A 23,801-nucleotide genomic window follows, 5' to 3' on the forward strand; every position below is an offset into this window, starting at 1 on the left:
AATCCTCCGGAACCTCTCCCGTCTCCATCGACGATGCAAAGATCATCGCCAAAGGCTCCGCAATCTCCTCCCTCGCCTCCCACAGTAACCTGGGGTACATCCCATCCGGTCCCGGCGACTTACCAACCTTGATGCCATTCAATAGTTCCAACACATCCTCTTTCTTTATGTCCACATGCTCGATCCTTTCTGTCCACCGCAAACCAGCAGTACAACCACCCAGATCCCTTTCCACCGTGAATACCGAGGTAAAGTATTCATTAAGCAGCTCCGCCATTTCTAACGGTTCCGCACAAACTTTTCTCCCTTCACCTTTTAAGGGTCCTATGCCTTCACATCTCATCCTTTTACTCTTGACATATTTGTAGAATTAACATATAAAAATTTAGATTAACCATATAAAAACTGGCTACAAGAGCAGGTGAGGCTAGGAATCCTCCAGTCATTTAATATTCTGAATTGCGAAACTCTGAATTGCAATTTGAAAATAATAACACCTCTTCACTGACACGCCAGCCAGAGGAAATAGTCTTTTGGTATTTTATCAAAAATCTTCATAATTTTTGACATAAACCTTAGAGAATTGTAAACTCCAGTAGATCAAGTTCTCCTCAGAACTGTAAATTTTCTTCTTTGACAAGAACCTGATGAATCCACAGGGGAATCTACACTGCATATTATAGATTAATTTATAGTCCTTTCTATAATGATGTTACTAGAACTATGCACAGTATTCTAAGTGTGAACTAGCTGTCCATATTTGGTTGGTTGAAGGCATCCGTTATTGAGAGAATATTTTCTGAATGTGCTAATCGTGTGTTGTACTGGATGCTGTCATCTTTCTTCAACTTTGAGGCAGACCTCAAATACAGACCTTCCTTTCATCTTGTTTAGCTCCAGCCAAACTGTTTGAATTTTCAATCATTTCAACTTTCTTGATTTCAAGGTTGTCCGCTTCTACTTTTTATCCCTGTCTAACTTGAAAAACCTGTGCTCCGTTTTGAATTTATTTCTGTAGGTAGATATGTTTCTAACAATCCATGCATCACTCTTCTGCTCTTATACTTTCTTTCTAATTCCAGCATTTGATTTTACCATTTCTAACATTTACGTAAGAATACTTAATTGCATGAGTTGCATTTGTGCCTATGTGTTTTACATGAGATTTGTTTCTGTTTCCGTTGTAGCTTTGCCACGATTGTTACCTTTAGCAACAGGCATTGATTTGAACACTCGTCATGGCGCAGTCTTGGCTTGTGCAGAAATTGTTTACGCGCTCTATAAAATGGCTCTTGAGAACAACAGGTATGAGATTAGTGGTCATTACTTTGTATTTCTTTACATTAATTCATGTATGTTCTAGTAAACTGAGTAGCCGCTCACTTGATGAAGGAGCAGCGCTCCGAAAGCTCGTGATTCCAAATAAACCGATTGGACTTTAACCTGTTGTTGTGAGACTTCTTACTCTGCCCATCCCAGTCCAACGCTGGCATCTCCACACCCTAGTAAAATAAAACCATCAATATAAATAGACTTTCTATGTAATAATTTAGTTAAAGTTATTAATAATGGATATCTGTGATAACAGCAGTAACAATGAATGTTTCAACCTAATGTTTTTGGTTCCAACTGCTAAACGAATAACCCAAAAACACACTTTTTTCAGAATCTGAGCCTCAGGTATTGTCATATTTTTCTGAAGCATTATTATAACTTGTGGTTTTAACTTATGTCTACTGTAGTTTACTTTTGCTTTTTGATCTATTTCTCTCTCTCTGTTTTTTCTTTCTCTCTCGCACTACCTCGTTCTTTCTCAATTTAACATGGACATTGAGGCAGGGACATTGACAACATTTAAAAGGCATTTGGACAGATACATGGATAGGGAAGGTTTATGGGCCAAATGCAGACAAATGGGGTTAGCTTAGATGAACTTTTTGGTCGGCATGGACCAGTTTGGGCCAAAGGGCCTGTCTCTGTGCCGTTGATAAAATGTATTAATAATAATTGTGTCAGTGTGTCCCTTTGAAATTCTGTGGTCCATTAGGTGAGCAAAGATGTTTGCCTGTTTAAATTAAATAAATGAACACTTTTGTTCCAACAGGGCACTTGGTATTATGATTGAATTTATTACTGCTCAGCAGAATTTCAATCCTTAATTCCATAATTGTTTGTTAATTACACTTCATATTTCAATTACTTTGTTGATAATTGGGACTTTATTGCAAAGCCTTTAAAATTAAATAAGAAGCAATTATTAGACTATATACTCTCTTAAAATTATAATTATCTTGTCAGTTTTCAAATTCAGTTTAATAGCGTCATGTTTCTGACAGGCCCGTGACTGACTATATCAACGAGAGTACACTGGAAAATCTTAAGAACATTCATCGAAAGGTATGATTCATACAATACAACTTGGCAACTAATTTAACTAGTTTGGTTTGTATTTGACTATATTTGTTTAATGTTCACTTTATTATGCGATGCTTTCATATTAGTTAGCAAAACATAAATTACAACATTTAGCTTTGAAGCATTTATTTGCTGACAATGTTGCTAGATGAAATTAGAAAGTGTAGATGTACAAAGGGACCTGGGTGCCCTTGTCCATAGGTCACTGAAGGCTAGCACACAGGTGGAACAAGCTATTAGGAAGGCTAATGGAATGTTAGCCTTTATCACAAGACGACTTGAGTGCAGGAATAGCGAGGTCTTGCTACAATTGTATAGGAGCATGGTCAGACCACACCTGGAATACTGTGTGTAGTTTTGATCCCCTTACTTAGGAAAGAATATTATTGCCTGGAGGGAGTGCAATGAAGGATGACCAGACTTGTTCCGGGGATCGCGGAACTGTCTTATGAGGAGAGATTGGACAAACTGGACCCGTATTCGCTGGAGTTTCAAAGAATGAAGAGTTATTTCATCGAAACCTTCTAAATACTTAAAAGAATAGACAGGGTAGATGCAGTTAAGATGCCTCCCTTGGTTGGGGAGTCTAAAACCAGGAAACACAATTTCAAAAGAAGATGGATGCCACTGAGACCGAGGTGAGGAGAAATTTCTTCACACAGAGAGTTTTGAATCTTCGGAATTCTCTACCCTAAAGGGCTGTGGAAGCTCAAGCTTTGTGCATGCTTAAAGCAGAGATTCAGAGATCTGCTTTAAGGGTTATGGGGATAGTGGGTGTAAAAAGCATTCAAGTGTCCGATCAGCCATGATATATTAAATAGCATAGCAAGCTCAATGGGCTGAATGACCTGCTCCTGTCATCAATAATGATCACATTGCTGGAAGGGTACTCATGCTGTTCATTACTCGATTTAACTTTCTGTGATGATTTTAATGATTGTTGAGGTACAAATGCAGCCACTTCATGAAAATCATGGGGAGGCGCAGATCTCATTAAACTAGCAGCATAGTGGCACTTTGCAATTTGCGATTATCTGCCTTGCTGCAAGTTGCTGGCCAATTTACACATTAATGACAGCATGTGTTACGAAGGCACCTTTAACGTAAAAAAAAGACACTTTTTGTTTTTGCAGCAAAATCTAGCCCATTAAAGGTAACTCTGAATCAATTTTGTGCTCACCAAGCGCTAGGCTCTTTCCTTCCAAATCTTTTTCTTCACTGTGCAACAGTGATGCCAGTCTCAAATGGAAGTTAATACTGTATAATTAATAGTTAATGAATATTTGCATGCTGAAGGCCTTTATTCATAACTCTAAACCTGATTCTTCCTGAGTCAATACTGTCCTGTGTTGGCATTCAAGAGTGTTACTTGAGGCTACTGCCTCGCCATTCTTCTACATTCCATTGAGGAATCAAATTCCTTGTCTCTTTTAATTGTTGGCATTGCAAGGAAGCATGTATGGTTCTTTGTTAATTTTGTAAAGAAAAAGAATCCGACCACTGTGAATGAAGGCATGCTTTTTCTCTTAGATTAACAAAAGCCTATCTAGGTTTAGGTGAAATGGATGTGAGCTAATTGAGATTAATTGCATTTTGCATCAATTTGTCACTGAGGTGGATACACTGGCGCTGTTCTTGAAGGCAGTGTTGATCATGTAATGGAACTACATTTGAATTCAGTTCATATAAAATAGATATAACTAAGTCAAACTTTATATATTTTTAGAAGCATTCTACCAACTCCAAAGCAATATCTGAATATTGGGTAACTGTCATTACAGTTAAATATCACTTAGACAAGTGATCCATTAACAACTGTATTTCATTGATACATTTAAAATATTAATTGACACCTTCAATCCAATAAAAGTCCTTTCAGATGAGGGCTGAATTAATTACGTGTGCCAAATGTATATGCAATGTCCTAACTAATTTTTTGTGTGATTTGAACAGTCAAAAATCAAAGTAGTGCAGAAAACCAATCAGCAAACAGATCAAGTTTGAATTATCTTAATGTTCTTGAGTTCATGCAAACATACACATGTTTGTAAACCGTGTCTTAAACAATCATTTTTTAGGTGTTTTGCCACAACTATCAAGAAGCATCAGCAAGTTTGGTGCTTTTTAACAATGAGCCTTCACAGAAACATGAGTCATCTTGACGTGCTTTCATAGACCTCCAAGCTGGTCATTTATAGAGTTGACATAGGTCAACTGTCCACTCCATCTGTAGACCATAAGATATAGGAACAGAATTAGGCCATTCAGCCCATCAAGTCTGCTCCACCAGTCAATCATGGCTGATAAGTTTCTCAACTCCATTCTTTCGCCTTTTCCCTATAACCTTTGATCTCCTCACCAATCAAGAAACCTATCTATCTCTATCTTAAATGCACTCGATGACCTGGCTTCCACAACCTCCCGTGGCAATAAATTCCATTGATTTGCTACCCTCTGGCTGAAGAAATTCCTCCTCATCTTGGTTCTAAATGGTCGTCCCTTTACTCTGAGGCTGTGCCTTCGGATCCTTGTCTCTCCTACTAATGGAAACATCTTCCCCATATCCACACTGTCTAGGCCTTTCAGTGTTCTGGAAGTTTCAGTGAGATCTCCCCGCATCCTTCTAAACTCCATCGAGTACAGACCCAGAGTCCTCAAATGCTCCTCATACATTGAATCATGATGTAAATTGGCAAGTGCAGCCCTGTAAAACCTGACCAGTGTTCAAATCTTAATTGCATATGCCAGGTGTTTCTGAATAATAATTTTGTTTCCTACTTGAGTAACTATCAATGTAATTTGAAACTCTGGCATCGTTGATTATGTGGTGTTTCTTTCCAACTGTGCTTTTTTTTAAAAAGAATCTTAAAATAATGAAATGCAAGGTGTGCCTCCATTTGAGAATGGCTATATTGATAACTACAGCCAGGGGCCAACTGCAATCTATCTTGTCCTCTGCATGTGGTTCTTAGCTGGCTTGTTATTCCATGTGCTTCTGGGTATTTATTCGTGGCCTGCCAACTGTATAAGATTCAATGACCTTTCTTCTCCTTTTCTTACATTCTATAAAAGGAGAAGAATGCTTTTGGTAGGCAGGGTTATTCTAGTTCATCTACATCAAGTGAAAGTGCTCTTTTAAAATGAAGATGCTGGTCGGAAAGGTTTTTTGTCCCCCTTTTGTGGGAAAGTTACTGATATTCACGTCGCAAATATTCACAGTAGAATGATTGAAATCAGGAACCGTCTGTAAGGAATTGCAGGTCCAGGCCTACTATCTATTACTGTATGCTGCAGCATTTCTGCAATAAGCCATTAGGAAAGACATTAGTTGGGGCTAATTTAGTTAGAAACAGTTTTAGAATTTGGTTTTATTACCTACCAATGAAAATAATGATCATGTTGATTTCAGTGAATTTGGCAATGAAACTCTCAGGTCTCACTTATTTTTGCATCATCCATATTGCTCTTTATGCCCCGCTCTCCTCACTAACAGTAGCAATACTGACCAGCACTAATACTCATCAGCAAGACTTCAGTGAGGAGAGCAGGATATAAAGAGTGAGAATTCAGCGAGGAGAATAAGTGCCACTGCATATTTTTAATCCCAGGGGAAGTGCTCCTTTGAGAAGGAGAATGGAGAACAGTAGGAGTATTTATGCTTGTATATCCTGGACCCATACATTGGAGCCTGGTCTGTAGCGCCTTGAAGTCCTTTGCCACAGGCTTGACACAGCAAGACCTAGATCCTATGTGGTGTGCAACGACCACTCCATGTTAAAAGAACTCGCAAAGAGGCATCTTCCACCCCTAAACATTAAGCTCGAAACCTGGAACATCAGGAAAGCGCACTTTGGACTCTTCAGTCACCTGAAAACTTTTAGTGTGAATGCAGGTCATCCTCGACTGCTTAAAAGAGAGATCCATATTGCTAAATGTGTGACTGTAAACGATTCATGAGGTTGCTGTAGTTGGAAATGCTGCTTGCATTCACATAGGGAAAACTCCACCAAGTTGATCTTTTAAGAAAGTCTCCCTTGTTTCTTTTTACTTCAGTAAGTAGCATCCAATATATGCATATCCTCTTGCTCATTACTATTTACATGGTAATAAGCAAACCCTGCAATTCATTTGGGAGAGCCCTTTTATTTGATTGCTTTATAGATTAGAATTGGTATGTCAAACAATTATTTTTAACCAAATGTACGCTAACATTAAACTGACCAATCTGTTCTTGAGTTGTAATACGAATGTGCACATGGGTGCAATTTGTATATGTCTAATGGCAGTTATTTCTTTCAGCTTTATAACTGCCAATTATACAGGTAAGCATGTTGTTTTTAAAACTTCTCAGCATTCATTCAGACTTATTTAATTGTTAAGGCAATTGTAATTATCAGCATTATTTTAATGTAACTTTTAATTTTAAGTTTAATGTAACTTCATTGCAGTGTGAATGTAAGCCGACTTGTGACTAATAAACTTTAACTTAACTTTACTCTTATTTTAATGCAAACTGTATTTGTTCATACCAGTCAGCACTTTTCATTAAAAACAATATTTAGTATAATTTGAAAAATAAACTGTATTTTTACTGTCCACAGACTTCATGTTACTTAGTTCCTATTAAACTGATTAGACTGACACCTTACACTTTAACATGCTGTTTCTCTTTCACTTTACAAACTTATACAATGTAAGAATTCTGGCTTCCCGTGCTTTATTCCGTGTTTATTTTTACAGTTTTTTTCTATTTATTGTTAATTTTTATTTTTTATAATCTAATGCAAAGTCAGGTGAAGACGTGATAATCAGAAGTATCAGCTTTCATTCTGCTTCAGTTTCTGTTCACATTCCCCCAAAAAAGGATGATAACTCAAGATAGATTTAAGTAGTAATTTCATTAAATAACTCTTCCACTTTTTTCTTCCTGAATGTTTTCACATCTTTTCTATTTATTAGCACTGGTTGTATCTGTTTGAGTTTGGCATTTCATTTGCTAAGGAAACGCAGATATTTTTATGACAGAGAAAATTTACTCTTTGAGGTGATATTCAGCAAATAGCTATCATCAGCCTCCAAGTATATTTGATGGTCTCAGCTCGACTATGAATTCTGATTTTTTTTTTGCAGAAGTATATTCTGTTCCTGTTACAAAACCTTAATGCTCAGATAATGAGTAATATAGAATCATGGAATAGCACAGCACAGAATGAAATCATTGTACATCTGCTGGCTGTTTGACTGAGCTATCGAATTAGCTCCACTCCCTTACTTTCTCCTGTAGCCATGTAAGCTTTTTAACTCCAAGTATATATCCAAATTATTTTTAATTATAATTGTGGAAGCTGCCACCACTATTCCATCAGGCAGTCCATTCCTGATTACAACAGCTCACTGCATAAAATTTATTTTCCTCATGTCACCTCTGCTACTTTTGCCAATAACCGTTAAGTCTGTATCCTCTGGTTTCTGACATTTTTCTGTTACTGGAAACTGTATCTTCTTATTTACTCTCTCTAAACTGTTCATATTTTGATCATCCCAGCCAAATCTTCCTTGAACAATCCCAGCTTCTACAGTCTCCCCACATAACTGTGGTCCCTCATTTCTGGTACCATTCTAGTCAATCTCCTCTTAGCATTCTTCTTAAAGTGATGCCCAGAAATATATAATGCTCCAGCTGTGGCCTAACCAGTTATAAAACTTTAGCATAGCTTCCTTGCTTTTTTACTCTATGCCTTTCTTAATAAAGCTAAGAATTATGTACGTATTTTAACCTAATTTGCCCTGCTGCCTTCAAAAATAGTCATATATGCAATTGCAAGTCTCTTATATAATATTGAATAAAAGAGGAAATGCTGGAAAAACTTAGTCGGTCTGGCAGCATCTATGGATTAAGAATCATAAGGATTCAAAATGTTAACTCTCTCTTTCCCATGAATGCTGTCAGACCTGCTGAATTTTTCCAGCAGTTCCTGTTTTTATTTCAGATCTCCAACATCTGCAGCATTTTGCTTCTATTACAGGTCCCTCTTCCTATACCCGCTCAGCAAACTCTACATTCTCCTACCAAAATGTACCACTGTACACTTGTCTAAATTAACTTTCGTCTGCCAAGTATATGGCCATTTCGCCAGTCTATCTGTGTCCCCCTCAAGCCTGCTATTATTCCCTTTGTTATTTACTATAGTTCAGGTTTTGTGTCATCTCCAAACTTTGAAATTATGTCCTGTATGACCCAAGTCATACAATATGTATTAAAAGCATCAGTGGTCTTAACAGTTAGGTCTGGGGAACACCACTGTGTGTGTTTCTCCAATCTGGAAACAACTTTTCACTCCTACTCTCTGCTTTCTGTCCCTCAGCCAATTTCATTATAATATTGCAACTGGCTCTTTAATCCCATGGTTTATGATTTTGCTAAAAAACTCTATTAGGTGGCACTTTGTAAAATGTCTTTTTAAAGTTCCTGCGCACAATCACTGTTCCCAAATCATCTTCATCTCAGAATTCAGTTGTCAGTAAACCATGATTTACCTTTAACATCCACTTACTAGCCTGTTTTCTTCTGACTGATAATTAATTTTTCCTCAGATTCCTGTGCCTAATGGTTTCCCCAGCACCAATTTTAGATTTTTTTGAATAACCGTGTAACATTTCTAATCTTCCAATCCACTGCAGCCACCCCAGATATGATGAAATTTGGAAAATGTTAATGGCCTCCTGCACTGTAGCGATTCTGTGATTGTGACCAGAGCTGCCACAATTTTCAATGTTACTTCCTTCAGCACCCAGCATGCATCTTAGCCAAACTAAGTGATGTTTTCTACTTTTGAGTATTGCTGATAAGTACCGCCTCTATTTTTATTCTATCTGATACCAGTACAACCTTCTCCTTTATTGTTGCATTGACAGATTCATCTGCTCTACTGAAGACAGACGCAAAGTACTCATTGAGTACCTCAGCTATGGCCTCAGCCTCTACACTAAAATCACCTTTTTGGTTCCTAATTGACCTCATTCTTCCCTTGGCTCGCCATGTACCCTTAATGTGTTAATAAAAGTCATTTAAGTTCCTTTTATGTTAATCACCAGCTTATTCTTTCTTTGCCCCACTTATTTTTTTTTATTTCTGCTGTGCTGTGTGTTCACCTTTGTTTACTGTACTTTGAACCTTACATTTGTAAGACTTTTTTCTGCTTCATTTTAATCTTTATATTTTTCATCATCTGTCTCTTTTGATTCCCTTTCTTTGCCCCTCATCAGAATGTGTCTACCCTTTTACTTGAACCACTCATTTTAGAATTTCTCCCATTATTCAATTACTGTTTTGTTTACCAACACTTTTGATTCCAATCCACCACATATTTCCTGAATAACTTGCTGACAGGTATATTAAGTTCCCAATCCTCCCCTCCTTTGAATCAGGTCTGTTATTGCTGCTACATCATAGTCCCCTGTGGCGATTTGCGCCGCAGTTAACCAACCTTATTTACCACACTATATGCAGTTTTATGCCCATAAACTCCAAACCTAAACTACCTCACATTTACTTCCCTCATGCTAATTTTCTATACCAGTGCTCCTGTCTCCAATGTTTCATTCCAGTGGCACCTATGGCACACCTATGGTGACACCTAGGGTGGCAGAGTGGTTAGCACTGCTGCCTCACAGCGCCAGGGACCCAGGTTCGATTCCCGGCTTAGGTCACTGTCTGTGTGGAGTTTGCACGTTCTCCCTGTGTCCTGCGTGGGTGTCCTGCGTGGGTTTCCTCCGGGTGCTCCGGTTTCCTCACACAGTCCAAAGATGTGCGGGTTAGGTGGATTAGCCATGCTAAATTGCCCCTTAGTGTCACGGGGACTAGTTAGAGTAAATGTATGGGGCTATGGGGATAGGGCCTGGGTTGGATTGTTGTTGATGCAGACTTGATGGGCTGAATGGCCTCCTTCTGCACTGTAGGGATTCTATGATTCTATGCTGTGCTAAGAGCCCTAAACTTTAGTTTTTATTTGTACCAATTTAACCTGAATTAATAGCTTATTTCAGGTGCATCACCACTGGAAAGAGTAAATATGCCAGCTGTCTGTAGGGTTTTCATGACAGAGGGTTAAGATTCAGTTACCCTGTCCCCCTACCTGCTGGTCAGTGAGATATCTCTGCAATTTGTTTCAGTCATGTCGTCACTGTTATTCCTGGCACATTACTTTGACTGATAGACATATTGGAAAGGTTGTATTCCATCACCCTGGCAGACAGCAGCTTTATTCAGGCCAACTTCAAAAAGAATAATGTCACATATTGGTTTTATTAACTCATAGTCCAGAATGGCTTGTCCAGGTAATTCTGCATGCAGAACCCAGATTTGATGAGCACATTGTTAAATATGTCATGCTGTATATCAGTAGAACCATGCCACACCTGCAGATAAAAATCAGTGTTAAGATCGATTGCAACTCAGTTGTTAGGAGCAGACCATAGGTCTGTGTCAACGGATATGTCTAGACAATGGAAATCAACAGGTTATGTAAGCATCTGGAGCAACAAGAACTGCTGAGAATATAAAATGGTAAACCATTATATCATGTGATTTGATGATTTTAAAAACTCAATTGTCTTTTATTTGCTTTCTGTAGAGGGTTTGGTGGAGCATTTATGAGACCAGCGGGTAAGCTGAAAAAGTTATCCCCTTACATATCTTCATATGTTTATCATCAGAATCTCAAAAGTGTATTCTAACCAACAATTCACATTCAATTATTTGCTCTGTAACGTATAAGCTATCAATTAATTTTCATATATCTAAATAGAAGCTTTCTTGTTTATAATAGTTGGATAATTGACCAATTGGTAATTGTAAATGCAATAACTTTATTCCATTAATGTATACCTCTGCCATCTGACCATTGAGAAAGTGAGTCAGCTATCCTAATATCTTGCTCCCATCACATATCCTGTGCCTCAGGTCTTTCTGTGAATAGTAATTGCACTTATATTGCAGAAGTCAGGAGTGTAATGAAATACTCTCCATTTGTCTGGACGAGTGCAGCTCAAACAACACACAAGAAGCTTGATATTGTCCAGGACAAAGCAGGCTACATGATTGTCACCCTCATCAACCACTTTCAACATTTACTTCCTCCACCATCAAATCACAATGGGTGGGATTTTCAGGCCATGCTTGCCCCAAAACTGGAAAATCCTGCCCGAGGTCAAAGGATCTTTGCATGGTCTGTCCCCACCCCCGTCCACTTCAGTTCCTGTGGCAGGCGGGATGGAAAAATTCCCCCCCATTACCTGCAGTGTGTACTACCTACAAGATGCACTGCAGCAATTCACCAAGGCGACTTGGATAACACCACCCAAACCTGCAACCAATACCACCCTAGAAGGACAAGAGCAGCAGATACATAGGGGCACCACCATCTGCCTTGCAACTTTATCATCATTCATTCACTATCACTGGAACTTATTTCCTATAAGCTCTGTGGGTGTTTGGGCACTACATGGACCGTACGGTTCAAGAAGGTAGTTCACCACCACCTTCTCGAGCAAAATAAAATTACTTTTAATTTTTCTGCTGCTGCAACTGATGTTGATCCCAGATTTTTTTCATAAACAAAAAGGCCGCAGTACAATTTATTTAACCTCATCCTGAAGATTCTGTGACTTGTTTGGAGTTGGGACTCATGGTGAATATGGGCGGCACCATAACTGGATGGATCAGGCAGCATAAACTCTTGTCTTCTTTTGTACATCCTGATCTGTGTGTTGAGGATAATCAAAAATTTCTTGTTTATTTTGAAATAAAAACTGAATATTGTATTGCTTTGATTGGTGAAATACACTATTTATTCATAAATGTCAATCAGTAGCTATGAAAATTCATCAATTATGAATTTCTCATTAACTGCAGAAATTATTTTTCCCAATTTTTGACAGTTTGCTGTTTCATAGAAAAAATGTCACTGTCAAAACTGCCTTTGAAGAATGACTCCATAATTGGTAAGCTGTTTTTTTTAAATTGTATTATTTGAAACTTCCAGTTGTACAGTATTACTGGTTGCTGTTAGAGAGGTCAGTAGTGAATGGAAAAACTACCAGAATCTAATTTCATGTGTACAGATTAATGTTGTGCACTTAGAGGATCAAAGATAATTCACTGGGGCTGCATGATCTCGACTTCTCCATTTTAATGACCTGGTTGTTTGACTGAGTTCAGCAATGATGTACAACTGGAAAAACAAGAAGTATGGAAGAATAGGAGAAGGAATAAAAAAAATACTTTGTGAGCCATGCTGGCTTCCATTCACATTCTTTGAGGCTGTCTATCCAGTTGTTGGAACCAAATTCATCTGAAAAAGAACATAACAAAGAAGCAGTTATTCAGAATAAATTGGAGGTGTCACTTTTTAATGTGGTACTTTGAGATGTTTCATTTCTATTGAATGCATATCCAGCATTGATGCAATGATGCAGGATATTTTTCTGCACTTGGTAAGTTCATTTCTTCCGTTTTGGAAATATTGGAGAGGAAGTTGCGACAAATGTAATCCTATTTGGGACTTATTTTATTAATATTGCAAGGAAGAAAACAATTTGAATCTTGAGCTTTAGTTACATTTTTACTTGTAGCAATGAGCATTTTAAGTTCTTGAAAAAATATTTTAAAACCGAAATGTATGAAAATCAAAATCAATGTTAAAGAAGGAATTAAATTTGCTTTTTCGTTCTTTGATGATTTTTGCAATAAGTAACTGTTTACCCCACCCAAACACTGCCAGTTTCTTCAGCCTAGATGATTATTCATCTCTTGGAATAAAATGTTTTGTCTGGTGTATACAATTTGAGCTTGTCTTGTGTTGTATGCATTTGCCGCGTTAATGAAGTTGCAACTTGCAAAACATTGATAGTTGCTGGCACAGTTAAGGGACAGGAAATCTTGATAACTATAGTACTTTTTATGCAGCATTTTGCTCCCCTTAAGATGGCTGGTTGTTGAAAAAAATATTTATTTCTATTAGGTGAGTGGCAGTGGCTTATTGATGACAGTCTGAAAAGCATACATCACTTTACAAGCACTGCAAAACAGAAAACCAAGGTACTGCATCTTATTGTACTCTTCTCTTATGTATATACTATACTGTAGAAGTTGAATACGCAACTGATTGACACATTACAAATTTGAGTAGTGGAAAGTTAAGTCTTAAAATATCCAGTTTCGGTTTATGTAATATGAAACATCAAAGTCAGCACAAAACATATTATGTACATGTTTCGGGTAGTATTTTGTTTCCCCACTACCGTCCCTAATTTTAACAGCACAGAATCAGCATGTTTATTACTTGATTTGTAAAAATTAAATTACTCAAATATAATTGCTGGGCAATAATAGTGACCCACATGTTTTCAGTTTCAGGAAGCTGTTATATCAGCACTGACTGCGTTGTGCAATGAGTATTATCAAACTGCCCAGGGAACCGCCGATCCTGAAATACAGAGTAAGGAATTCATTTGTTTTGGTCGTCTACAATTCAGAAGTGGATTTCACTCCTGATATTTTGTACTTTTTCTAACGTTCCAATCCACTTTACTAGATCCATGTTAATTTGACATCACAATTATTATCAATTTATATCTGTTATTTTCTTTTATATAAAATGTTATACACTTCATATTAGTTAGACTCAAATAACTAAATGAACAATGCATAGAAACTTCCACCAAGATTATTTCAACATTCGTTCCAAAAATCAACTGATTTTTAGAGAATTAGGTATATTTTGCTTTTTTGAGATGGATTTCTAAGTTAGGGACAGCATGCTAGCACAGTGGTTAGCATTACTGCCTCACCGCTACAAGGACTTGGGTTAAATTCCAGCCTCGGGTGTCCCGTCTGTGTGGAGTTTGCACGTTCTCCGGGCGCTCCGGTTTCCTCCCACAGCCCAAAGGTTAGGTGGATTGGCTACAGTAAATAACTGCCCCTTAAAGAGTGTGAATGTCTTGCTTTGCCTGATTACTTTTCTGTGTTGTTGGTGGCTACTATGGACCAAATTTTTAATCTGTGGATGTGGGAGAAGAGGTGGACAGGGTGAAAACTACCTCTGGGCCATTTTTGTGGTTTTGTGTGTGTGCACGTGTGTGTGTGTGTACGCACGTGTGTGTGTGTATGTGTGTGTGTACGTGTGTGTGTGTGTGTGTGTGTGTGTGTGTGTGTGTGCGGTGACAGTTGACGAGATGACAGCTACCTGCCCGCAAGTGACAAGTAGCCAATTAAGATTCTATTAAGGCTACAGTGCAGACACTAACTCACATTTTCTAGTTGGCAGTTAGGTACCACACATATGAAGGGATTTCCTCTCCAGACGATGGACAAGCAGCTGTGGCCTCTTAATTTTTAGTTCTTAAAAGGTCTTCAAGGAGCACCTTCATCTTGAGGCACCCTCTCTTTCTCATGCCCATATCAGCAACTCCCACTCTGATGACGTGACTGCCAACACACCCTTTCTGCACCTCTAGTCTGAGGAGACTGCCTGCCATCCTTCCTTGCACAGTGAGCCTGGACACTGGCTGCTAATTGACTAGCTGTTCAAATGTTGTGTCGGACGGCAGACACTGAGTGATATGGGATCGCGTCTTTCATGGTTGGGTGGGACACAATGGGTGGGATTCTCCCAAAAAAATTCTAAAAGTGTTGAATTTGTGTAAAAACTGGAGTAAATCCTGCTGGTTTTTTCAGCGGGATTTTCAAAATGAATCTCCCACACTCTGTGCACTACAGAGTGCACTAGCGTGAATTTTGCTTAAAATCTGTGGGCGGAGCCTTTTCCCACTGGAGAGCCCTGCAGCATAGCGCTGAGCGGACCACTGTGCATTCGCTGATCAGTTAGCGCCAAGATCGGCGCATGCGCACTGGCCCCACACTGCTGGCCTCCCAATCGTTGGCCAGCACAGCAACCCCCCCCCCCCCCCCCCCCACCCCCATCATTGCTGGTCTTGCGACCACCACCCCAACCCCTGATCACTGGCCCCCAAATGTGTCCGGGCCACCCTCGACCCAAGAAGTGCACTTTTTTTAATATAAGGATTGTGTTTTCTGGCCCACTAACACCTCATGAATCACAGAGCCCAACATGTTTGCAACATAGAACAATATATTACCCATTGTGCTTCTGTTGGCTCTTTGCTAGAGCAATGCAAAATTAACCTCAGTGCCCTGCTCTCTCTCTAGCCCTGAATCATCTCCTGAATTAAATATTTATCCACTTTTTCTTTCAAAGATGCAATTCTCTTGACTTCAGCCTTTCTTTTGGAAAACAGAGTTTTACCAATAACTTTCTACATAAGGATATTTCTCTCACCTCTCCTCTTTGTAACAGTTTTAAATGGATGACTCCAAAGTGCTGTCTCCCTGAGCAGAACAAATAGCTTTTCCCTTTTACAACCTGTAAAAAGCCTTTGTAAGCCTTAAAACATCTAGTAAATTTCCTCTTCGCCTTCGCTGCTCCAATGGACATTCCGATTCTTGACATTATTTGTATTCGGACCTAATTCTCAGAGTAAAAATGATGATAGGCCTTGGAGTATGCCTTTGAGTGGCACACAACAATGTTTTTATTAAATTCATTAGTGACTGAGTAAATAAAATCGAATGTTTTTTTAAATCTTGTTTCTTTTCCTCATGTTTTTTCTTCAGATAAACTAGTGGACAAGTACATTTCAGAGCTTCAACGTTCTGAAGAAATGACGCGTTGTGGCTATTCTTTAGCATTGGGTGCACTTCCTAAATTCATGTTCAATGGCAAACTCCACCAGGTATGATTAAAAATCTTTATACAGTAACATAATTACTAAAACATTTTACAAAATATAAGTTCTGCATGTTGGTTTGGGAAATATTACGTTTTGGGATTGAGTGTACCTTGTCACTGTGATTCTGTTCTGTGACTGGTTTTACCTTCTAAGAATTTATTTGTTAGAATAGAAAATTTATTTAGTAAAAAGACAAAGATAGTTCTTTTTTTTAAAAAACTGCTTTAAAAGATTCCTAAAATAATACACCCCTGAAATTAACATAAAAATAAAACTTTTTATCAGGTCATGCCAGATACATAGGTGACTTCTCTCCGTCTGATTAAAGTACTTCATGTTTTAATTCTTAAGCAGACTAGAGTTAGAGCTGAAAAGAATAGGGCGGCACGGTAAGCACTGCTGCCTCACAGCGCCAGGGACCCAGGTTCAATTCCCAGCTTGGACCACTGTCTGTGGGGAGTCTGCGTGTTCTCCCCGTGTCTGTGTGGGTTTCCTCCAGGTGCTCCAGTTTCCTCCCACAGTCCGAAAGACATGCTGGTTAGGTGCATTGGCCATGCTAAATTCTCCCTCAGTGTTCCCAAACAGGCGCCGGAGTGTGGTGACTAGGGGATTTTCACAGTAACTTCATTGCAGTGTTAATGTAAGCCTACTTGTGATACTAATAAATAATCTTTTAAAACTTTTTAAAAAAAATTTCCAGGGCAGGTATATGATGGTGTTGTGACTGTGCTGCATTCAACTGCATTTGACCCTGATTAAATATTTTGAACTGTATATACTTACAGGGATAGCTAATTAATGATGTAGGAAAGAACGTATCAGCTAAGATAATAATAGTGCAAAAAGCAAAGAAATAAACTATAAATAACAACAAAAACTTTGTCCAGTGCTCCTGACATGTTGGAGGATGTCTCTGAGTGCTTTACCATAAGGAGGAATAGAACATAACACCAAGAATTATTTTAAAAAGAAAGAAGGGAATGAGAAAGATGGGATTGGCAAGGTGAAAGAGGACAGCTTTGAATGTTGGAAAATTGCACAGAGGGATCTGGAGAGAGTTGGGTAAAGACTTTGAGAGCAGGAATGCATTGGCTGAATTAATTGCAGCTAATGGTGGAGCAGAAGAAGCAATGGGCAAGGAGAGGTCAGCTGTTAAGGAAGCATAGGGTATGTATAGGGTGGGATGAGGCAATGATTGGCATTTTTGAAAATGGCTCTGTAGCGATGGAGCTTTGGGAGGATGTGAGTGATGGCAGTAATGGCTCTGGAGTGGGTGAAGATGCAGCACTTTGTCTAAATTCAAGCACCTTGATACAAATTCGAAGGCTACTGGAGAAATTACAGTAATAGAGACAAACTTCAAGCTGTTTGTCATTCCTGGGCTTGGAGAACAAGTATAATTTTTATCAGTCAGGAAACAGACTTGATCAGACTTGCAGATCCAGTAATTTTTAGGAGTTGAGCATTTCCTCCCAGGTGGATGATGCATGAAATATAGGCTGAAGGTATTGCTGTGACTTGGAAGATGAGGACCTGATTTGATCTGCTGTTGCCAAAGCTGGAAAGAAATTTGCCCTGCCCAGTTGATGAGGGGAAACATTCCAGCTCTGTCAGACACCTGATAATTTTTGAGTTATAGTTGAATTGTAGATTCGTAACTTCTTAAAAGGTTGTGGTATCTTTGTCCTATTCGACTTATCTTTGAAATCCACAATATTCTGTCTATCTCGAAAGCATGAAACCAGATGTAGCCATGCAACTATGTTTCTTGCATGCCATGTTTCTCACACAGCTTCTCATTTTAGACTCCTCCACAGTGACCACTACATGGTCAAAATCACAAAGATTCTTTGCAACTGTGTCATTGCTTCCCTAACCTCTGTTCATACTGTTTGACCTCCCTGCAGCATTCAACACGGCCAACTATCCCAGTTTTCTCCACTAATATAATCCACTATTGGGGCATTTCTCCCTCAACTCCACCCCATCAAACTTAATATGGGCAGTACTCTGCTACCAATGATTTTTTTCCTTCTGATTGCTCTGTCACTTCCGGTGTGACGCAGTTGGATCTATCTTTCCCTGCTCCTTTTGTTATGTGTGTATATGAAGAGAAACCAGCCTCACGAAAATGGAGCATATTTTTCTTTCAGGTTGTGAATATCAGAAAACACTCCTAAGCAAAATGAATGGATGGACCCAGGGTACTGGATAACCTGACTTACATGCATATTAATTGTAGGTTTGCACTCCAGGTCGATCCTTGAAAATCATCTGCCTCTGCCTAAATCCAAGTTTTGCCAGTTGTTGTCCAACTCTCTTCCAAAGTTTTTCTCAATTCTGTCACAATTTTTTAAACCCTAAAAATTTTCAGTCTGCGTCTTTCAACAAAACTGGAAAGCAAGCATTCTTAAATTTAGAAAATATCAGTGTTATAACAACATGAGTAATACTAGTCTCACTAAAATGAATATTAATAATTTCACTGAAAATATTTGCCTGATAATATTGTGCATGCATGTAGTAGATTGTAACGGTGAATTGTAAAATTAATTTAACTGATGCAAAGTCCCATTGCTGGTTAGCAGGAGTCTGCTTCTCATAGAATCCCTACAGTGCAGAAGGAGGCCATTTGGCCCATTGAGTCTGCACTGACCACAATCCCACCCAAGCCCTATCCCCGTAACCACACACATTTACTCTGCTAATCCCCCTGACACTAGGGGGAATTTAGCATGGCCAATCAACCTAACCCACACATCTTTGGACTGTAGGAGGAAACCGGAGCACCCAGAGGAAACCCACGCAGACACGGGGAGAATGTGCAAACTCTACACGCACAGATCTGAGGCCGGAATTGAACCCGCGTCTCTGGCACTGTAAGGCAGGAGTGCTAACCACTGTGCCACCGTGCCACCCCTGTTGCTTAATTGTCCTAGTCAATAAGAGTGAAGTGTCCTGTTTTTAAACAAAATTTGTCTGTTTAGTCTCTCTTTGATCTGTTATTAAACTGTTCATTAAGATGAACATTTATTCTGATTTTACTGTGATGCCATATTTAAATTGCTGTGAATGTATCCTCATTTGTATTTTGGCTTTTTGCAGGTATTAGAAGGATTACAGAGAGTCACGTGGATGACAGTGAAAGATACCACCTTTGCAGAAGCCAGAAGGGATGCACTGAAAGCCATTGCTCAGTATGAATTATTGAAATTTACTCAGATTAATGTACCAAATCACAATACCAGCAAGTTACTGCAGATGCCAGAAATCTGAAATAAAAGTAGAAAATGCTGGAAATACTCAGCTGGTCTGGCAGTACCTGTGGAGAGAGAGAAAAATGGATAGTTCTGACCAAGAGCCATCGACCTGAAACTTTAACACATTTTCTCTCACTCTCTCTCCTCGATGCTGTCAGATTTGCTGAGTATTTTCAACATTTTCTGTTTTGATATACTAAATTACAATCTCTTCCCACATGCTGACCGCTGAGGCGGGTACTTAAATTACTCATTACGGTGGTGGGGGTGAAGGGGAAGTCAACTATTCAAACACTGATTTTGATAAGATAAAGTTTATGTATTAGTCACAAGTAAGGCTTACATTAACACTGCAATGAAGTTACTGTGAAAATCCCCTAGTCGCCACAGTCTGGCACCTGTTCGGGTCAACACACCTAACCAGCACGTCTTTTAGATTGTGGGAGGAAACCGGAGCACCCGGAGGAAACCCACGCAGACACGGGGAGAACGTGCAGACTCCACACACACACTGACCCAAGGCGGGAATCGAACCCGGGTCCCTGGTGCTGTGACCACTGTGCTAACCACTGTTCTACCGCGCCGCCCCTATTGGAGATTGGAGGCCCAGTTTAATTTTGAAAGCATAATAATTTGAAAAGATCACTGGCAGCTTAATGAAATTGGTTAACTGAAAAATGTATTCTTCAATACTTTGTAAATGCTTTTGTTGCTCATTTTGTGTTGCCACAATAACTCTAATACTGTTTGCATTAAGCAGTGCAAAGTAAGTGGGCATGGCTCTTTCATTAGAAATGATCAGTTCATTAGTTTTTGTGTGATAATTCTAGAAAAAGCAATGCTTAATCACTTTTCAACAAGTGCAAAAACTATTCTAGCTCAGTTTCTAAAAATACTATTCCTGTTTAAGTGCACAAAGCTAGTTGGAGGGTTGATTTGCATTGCCACTTATCTATGGGGAAGAAAAAAATAGAGGAAGCGTTAGGTCTAGCCTGAAGCTATTGCAATTCTGCTGGCCAACTCAAAGCAGCATTTTGATCAGGTTACACTGGTCCTGAGTGAAAAATGGGCTGGGGGACTAATAAATGGAGGAAGAAACAAAATTTAAAAATTGCAAAAGGATAGTGTCCTTCAGTGTCTGAACAAAATGCAACTTATTGATCGAATTTTTAGTTGTTGTGTTGTTGTCTGATCTACTTTTCCCCCAATATTTTGATCTAGAGTCTGTAAGACAGTGGGGGTGAATGAAGATGGGCCGTATGATCAGGTCATCTGCCAAAGTAATGTGTCCCAGATCTATAATAGCCTTTTAGATTGTTTGAATGACTACACCACGGACAGTCGAGGAGATATTGGAGCATGGTATGTATAAGATTTTGTAACATTATCCATTCCTGCTTACAGCATACTCTTGAACAGAAACTTACATAGTTTGATGTGTTACATCATCCTGCACATATACATGGTATCTGATTTCACTTTAAAATCTCTCAAATCCTTTCAAAGGAAATATATCCGTAGATAATAAGTATGCCATGTGATTAAACTGGGGCAGTTCGTGAACCATCATGTAACCCATGCAACTCCACAAAAAAAATTCAAACTGGACCTTGATGAGCTGACACCAAGCTTACTAACAAACTCATTTGGCCATCTATCAGAATCATGTAGTTTGCTGGGTCCTCCTGTAGCCTGGTGGTGTAGGTCACTGAACTGGTAAACCACAAACCTAGAGTAATTCTCTGGGGTTCCAGGTTCAAATCCCATCACGGTCAATGGTCAAATTTGAATTTCATAAAATAAACTTCCTGTGGCCTAGTGGTATAGTTCACTGAAGTGGTAATCCACAAACCATGACAAAGCTGTGGGGTTCCGGTTTCGAATCTCACCACAGTCGATGGTTAAGTTTGAATTCTGAAATAAATCTCCCGTGGCCTCGTGGTATAGGTCACTGAACTAGTAATTCACAAACTGGGGCAATGCTCTGGGATTCCCAGTTTGAATCTCACCACAGTCAATGGGTAAATTTGAATACTGAAATAAACCTGACTCTTATCTTGCCAGCAGAATGGCAATATCAAATCAACACACTGACTGATGGCACTAATTTTTGTGCACACCCACCTCCAGGTGTACCCTCGTATTGGAGCGAAAATTTCTGTCCCACAAGTTCTTTCATATTAGCAAATACAACACATTAACACATGAGTTTCTCCTACGATTCAAACCTGTCAAAGAGATAGGTGAAAAGAACAAGTATTATCAGTTGGTAACTGAGCTTTGTTAATATGTTTTTAATACACTTTTACTGTCAAGATAAACTTTACATGCAGCTTTTGTTTTCTTTCTGCAATCTAATGAAGCATTATATCTATAGCTAGAAACTATCCAGCCATTTTCTAACACAGGACTCATTTTCAGATTGAATAAGTAACCATCAGGAACTAAGATGAATTTTCCATTCTGTCAAATAGCTGCCATTTGGTATTAATGAATCCTGTGTCATTTGTGGAATTAGCTATATTTTGCGCTCTCTGTCTTGGATAACTTTGATACTTCAGACAACTTCATACAGTGCTCCTGCAGAAAATTTGCAGCCTTTTCCCAGAAAGAGTATACTTGAATAAACTTGATGGATATCATGGAGGACTGCTCCAAAGGATGCCGATGATAGCAAAAAGACCAGGATGTCTTCCACTTAAAAGCACTCCCACAGTTTACATTTAATTCAGGCCTGTCAAAAAGTTGAAATCCCTTTGAAGAATTTCCAAGAATTAAATTTGTATGGTTGTAGGGTTTTGGGTTCTAACCAGAATCCTTTTGTACATCATCCCTATTTAAAATAGATTTTGTACAAAGGATTCTGTTTTTTTTTCCTGTATGTAGCAGATCATTTCTTTGTGAGCATTAAGTACTGCCTTTCTCATGTCTAGATCGCAGGTAGTGCAGATCTTTGCAGATCAGCTTTGCAAACTCGGAGAATCATCGAATCATAGAATACTACAGTGCAGAAGGAGGCCATTCGGCCCATCGGGTCTGCACCAACCACAATCCCACCCAGGCCCTATCTTCATAACCCCACTTATTTAACCAGCTAGGCCCTCTGACACTAAGGGGCAATTTAACTATGGCCAATCAACCTAACCCGCACATTTTTGGACTGTGGGAGGAAACCAGAGCACCCGGAGGAAACCCATGCAGACATGAGGAGAACGTGCAAACTCCACAGTCACCCAAGGCCAGATTTGAATCCAGGTTTTCATGGCTGATCATAAAATTCAATATCCTGATCTCCCACTTTCTACGCCTTTCAGCTTTGACAAAGGGGTATCTGGACTCGAAACGCCAGCTCTTTTCTCTCCTTACAGATGCTGCCAGACCTGCTGAGATTTTCCAGTATTTTCTCTTTTAGATCCTGATACCCCCTTCCCCCCCATATCCCTCAACCCCTTTAGCCCCAAGAGCGATATCTGATTTTTCTTGAAATCAGATATTTTGGCCTCAGCTTCATTCTCTGGTGGTGAATTCCACACATTCACCACTCTGGGTGAAGAAATTTCTCCTCGCCTCAATTCTAAAAGGTTTGTCCCTTATCCTCAAACTAGTTCTGGACTCCCCCACCACTGGGAACATTCTGTGCCATCATCTACTGCGTATGCTAGGTTTTCTACTCCCATTTAAAAATGAGGTCATTTACTATGTTAAAAGTGATACTTAAATGCAAGTTGCTGTTGCCACTGCACATTTGCAGGCATGTGCAGAATATTTCTGCCTGTGGATGCACACTGCACCATATATAGATGAACAGAGATTATGTAAATGTGACAAGAAGACATCATATATCACATTAAACCACCAGCATAACTCTAACATTTTAGACTTGAACCAATAATTTTTGGTTTAATTGTGCATTGTGGTGTATATGTTAGTACACCCTCCAATATGTTAAGCTGATGCAGTGCCAGTCCAGACAAGACAATCACCTTGCGTGGGTGTCCGTGAAGATAATGTAAAAGTAAAATTGGAAAAAAATTCAGAAGCTCCATATTAGCATTTGTTTGTGTCAAAGCTATTGTGTGCCAGGACTTTACACGAGTCCTGAGTGAATAGTGAGTATAATAGTTACACCTAATATTCCTCACTCTGTTTGGATTTAGATTGATTTTGACATTCCAAATTATTAGCTTCAACCTGAGGCAGTGGCTGCGAAAGAGGATGAAATTAGTGACATGGGGTACATGGTTTGCAGCCAATGCTGAACTCAATAGCTTTGGGCTTCTCAAAGTTTAACTGGAAGAATTGCATTTAATGACTAGG

The 23,801-nt window shown here is 39.1% G+C and overlaps 1 protein-coding gene across 2 annotated transcripts in view; it reads left to right on the forward strand.

Annotated features, from left to right (window-relative positions):
• The window catches only part of tbcd (tubulin folding cofactor D), a 248,461-nt gene that overhangs the window by 155,143 nt on the left and 69,517 nt on the right, over window positions 1-23,801 (forward strand). For both annotated transcript variants that reach the window (XM_078225420.1, XM_078225421.1), the window contains exons 20-29: window positions 1,188-1,305; window positions 2,337-2,397; window positions 6,715-6,737; window positions 11,049-11,080; window positions 12,355-12,417; window positions 13,437-13,513; window positions 13,826-13,913; window positions 16,109-16,227; window positions 19,330-19,421; window positions 20,706-20,846. In XM_078225420.1, the coding sequence (XP_078081546.1) occupies window positions 1,188-1,305; window positions 2,337-2,397; window positions 6,715-6,737; window positions 11,049-11,080; window positions 12,355-12,417; window positions 13,437-13,513; window positions 13,826-13,913; window positions 16,109-16,227; window positions 19,330-19,421; window positions 20,706-20,846 (814 nt within the window). The remainder of the gene's footprint in view (window positions 1-1,187; window positions 1,306-2,336; window positions 2,398-6,714; window positions 6,738-11,048; window positions 11,081-12,354; window positions 12,418-13,436; window positions 13,514-13,825; window positions 13,914-16,108; window positions 16,228-19,329; window positions 19,422-20,705; window positions 20,847-23,801) is intronic.

The sequence above is a fragment of the Mustelus asterias genome, chromosome 12 (genome assembly GCF_964213995.1).
Source record: "Mustelus asterias chromosome 12, sMusAst1.hap1.1, whole genome shotgun sequence".
NCBI lineage: Eukaryota > Metazoa > Chordata > Chondrichthyes > Carcharhiniformes > Triakidae > Mustelus > Mustelus asterias.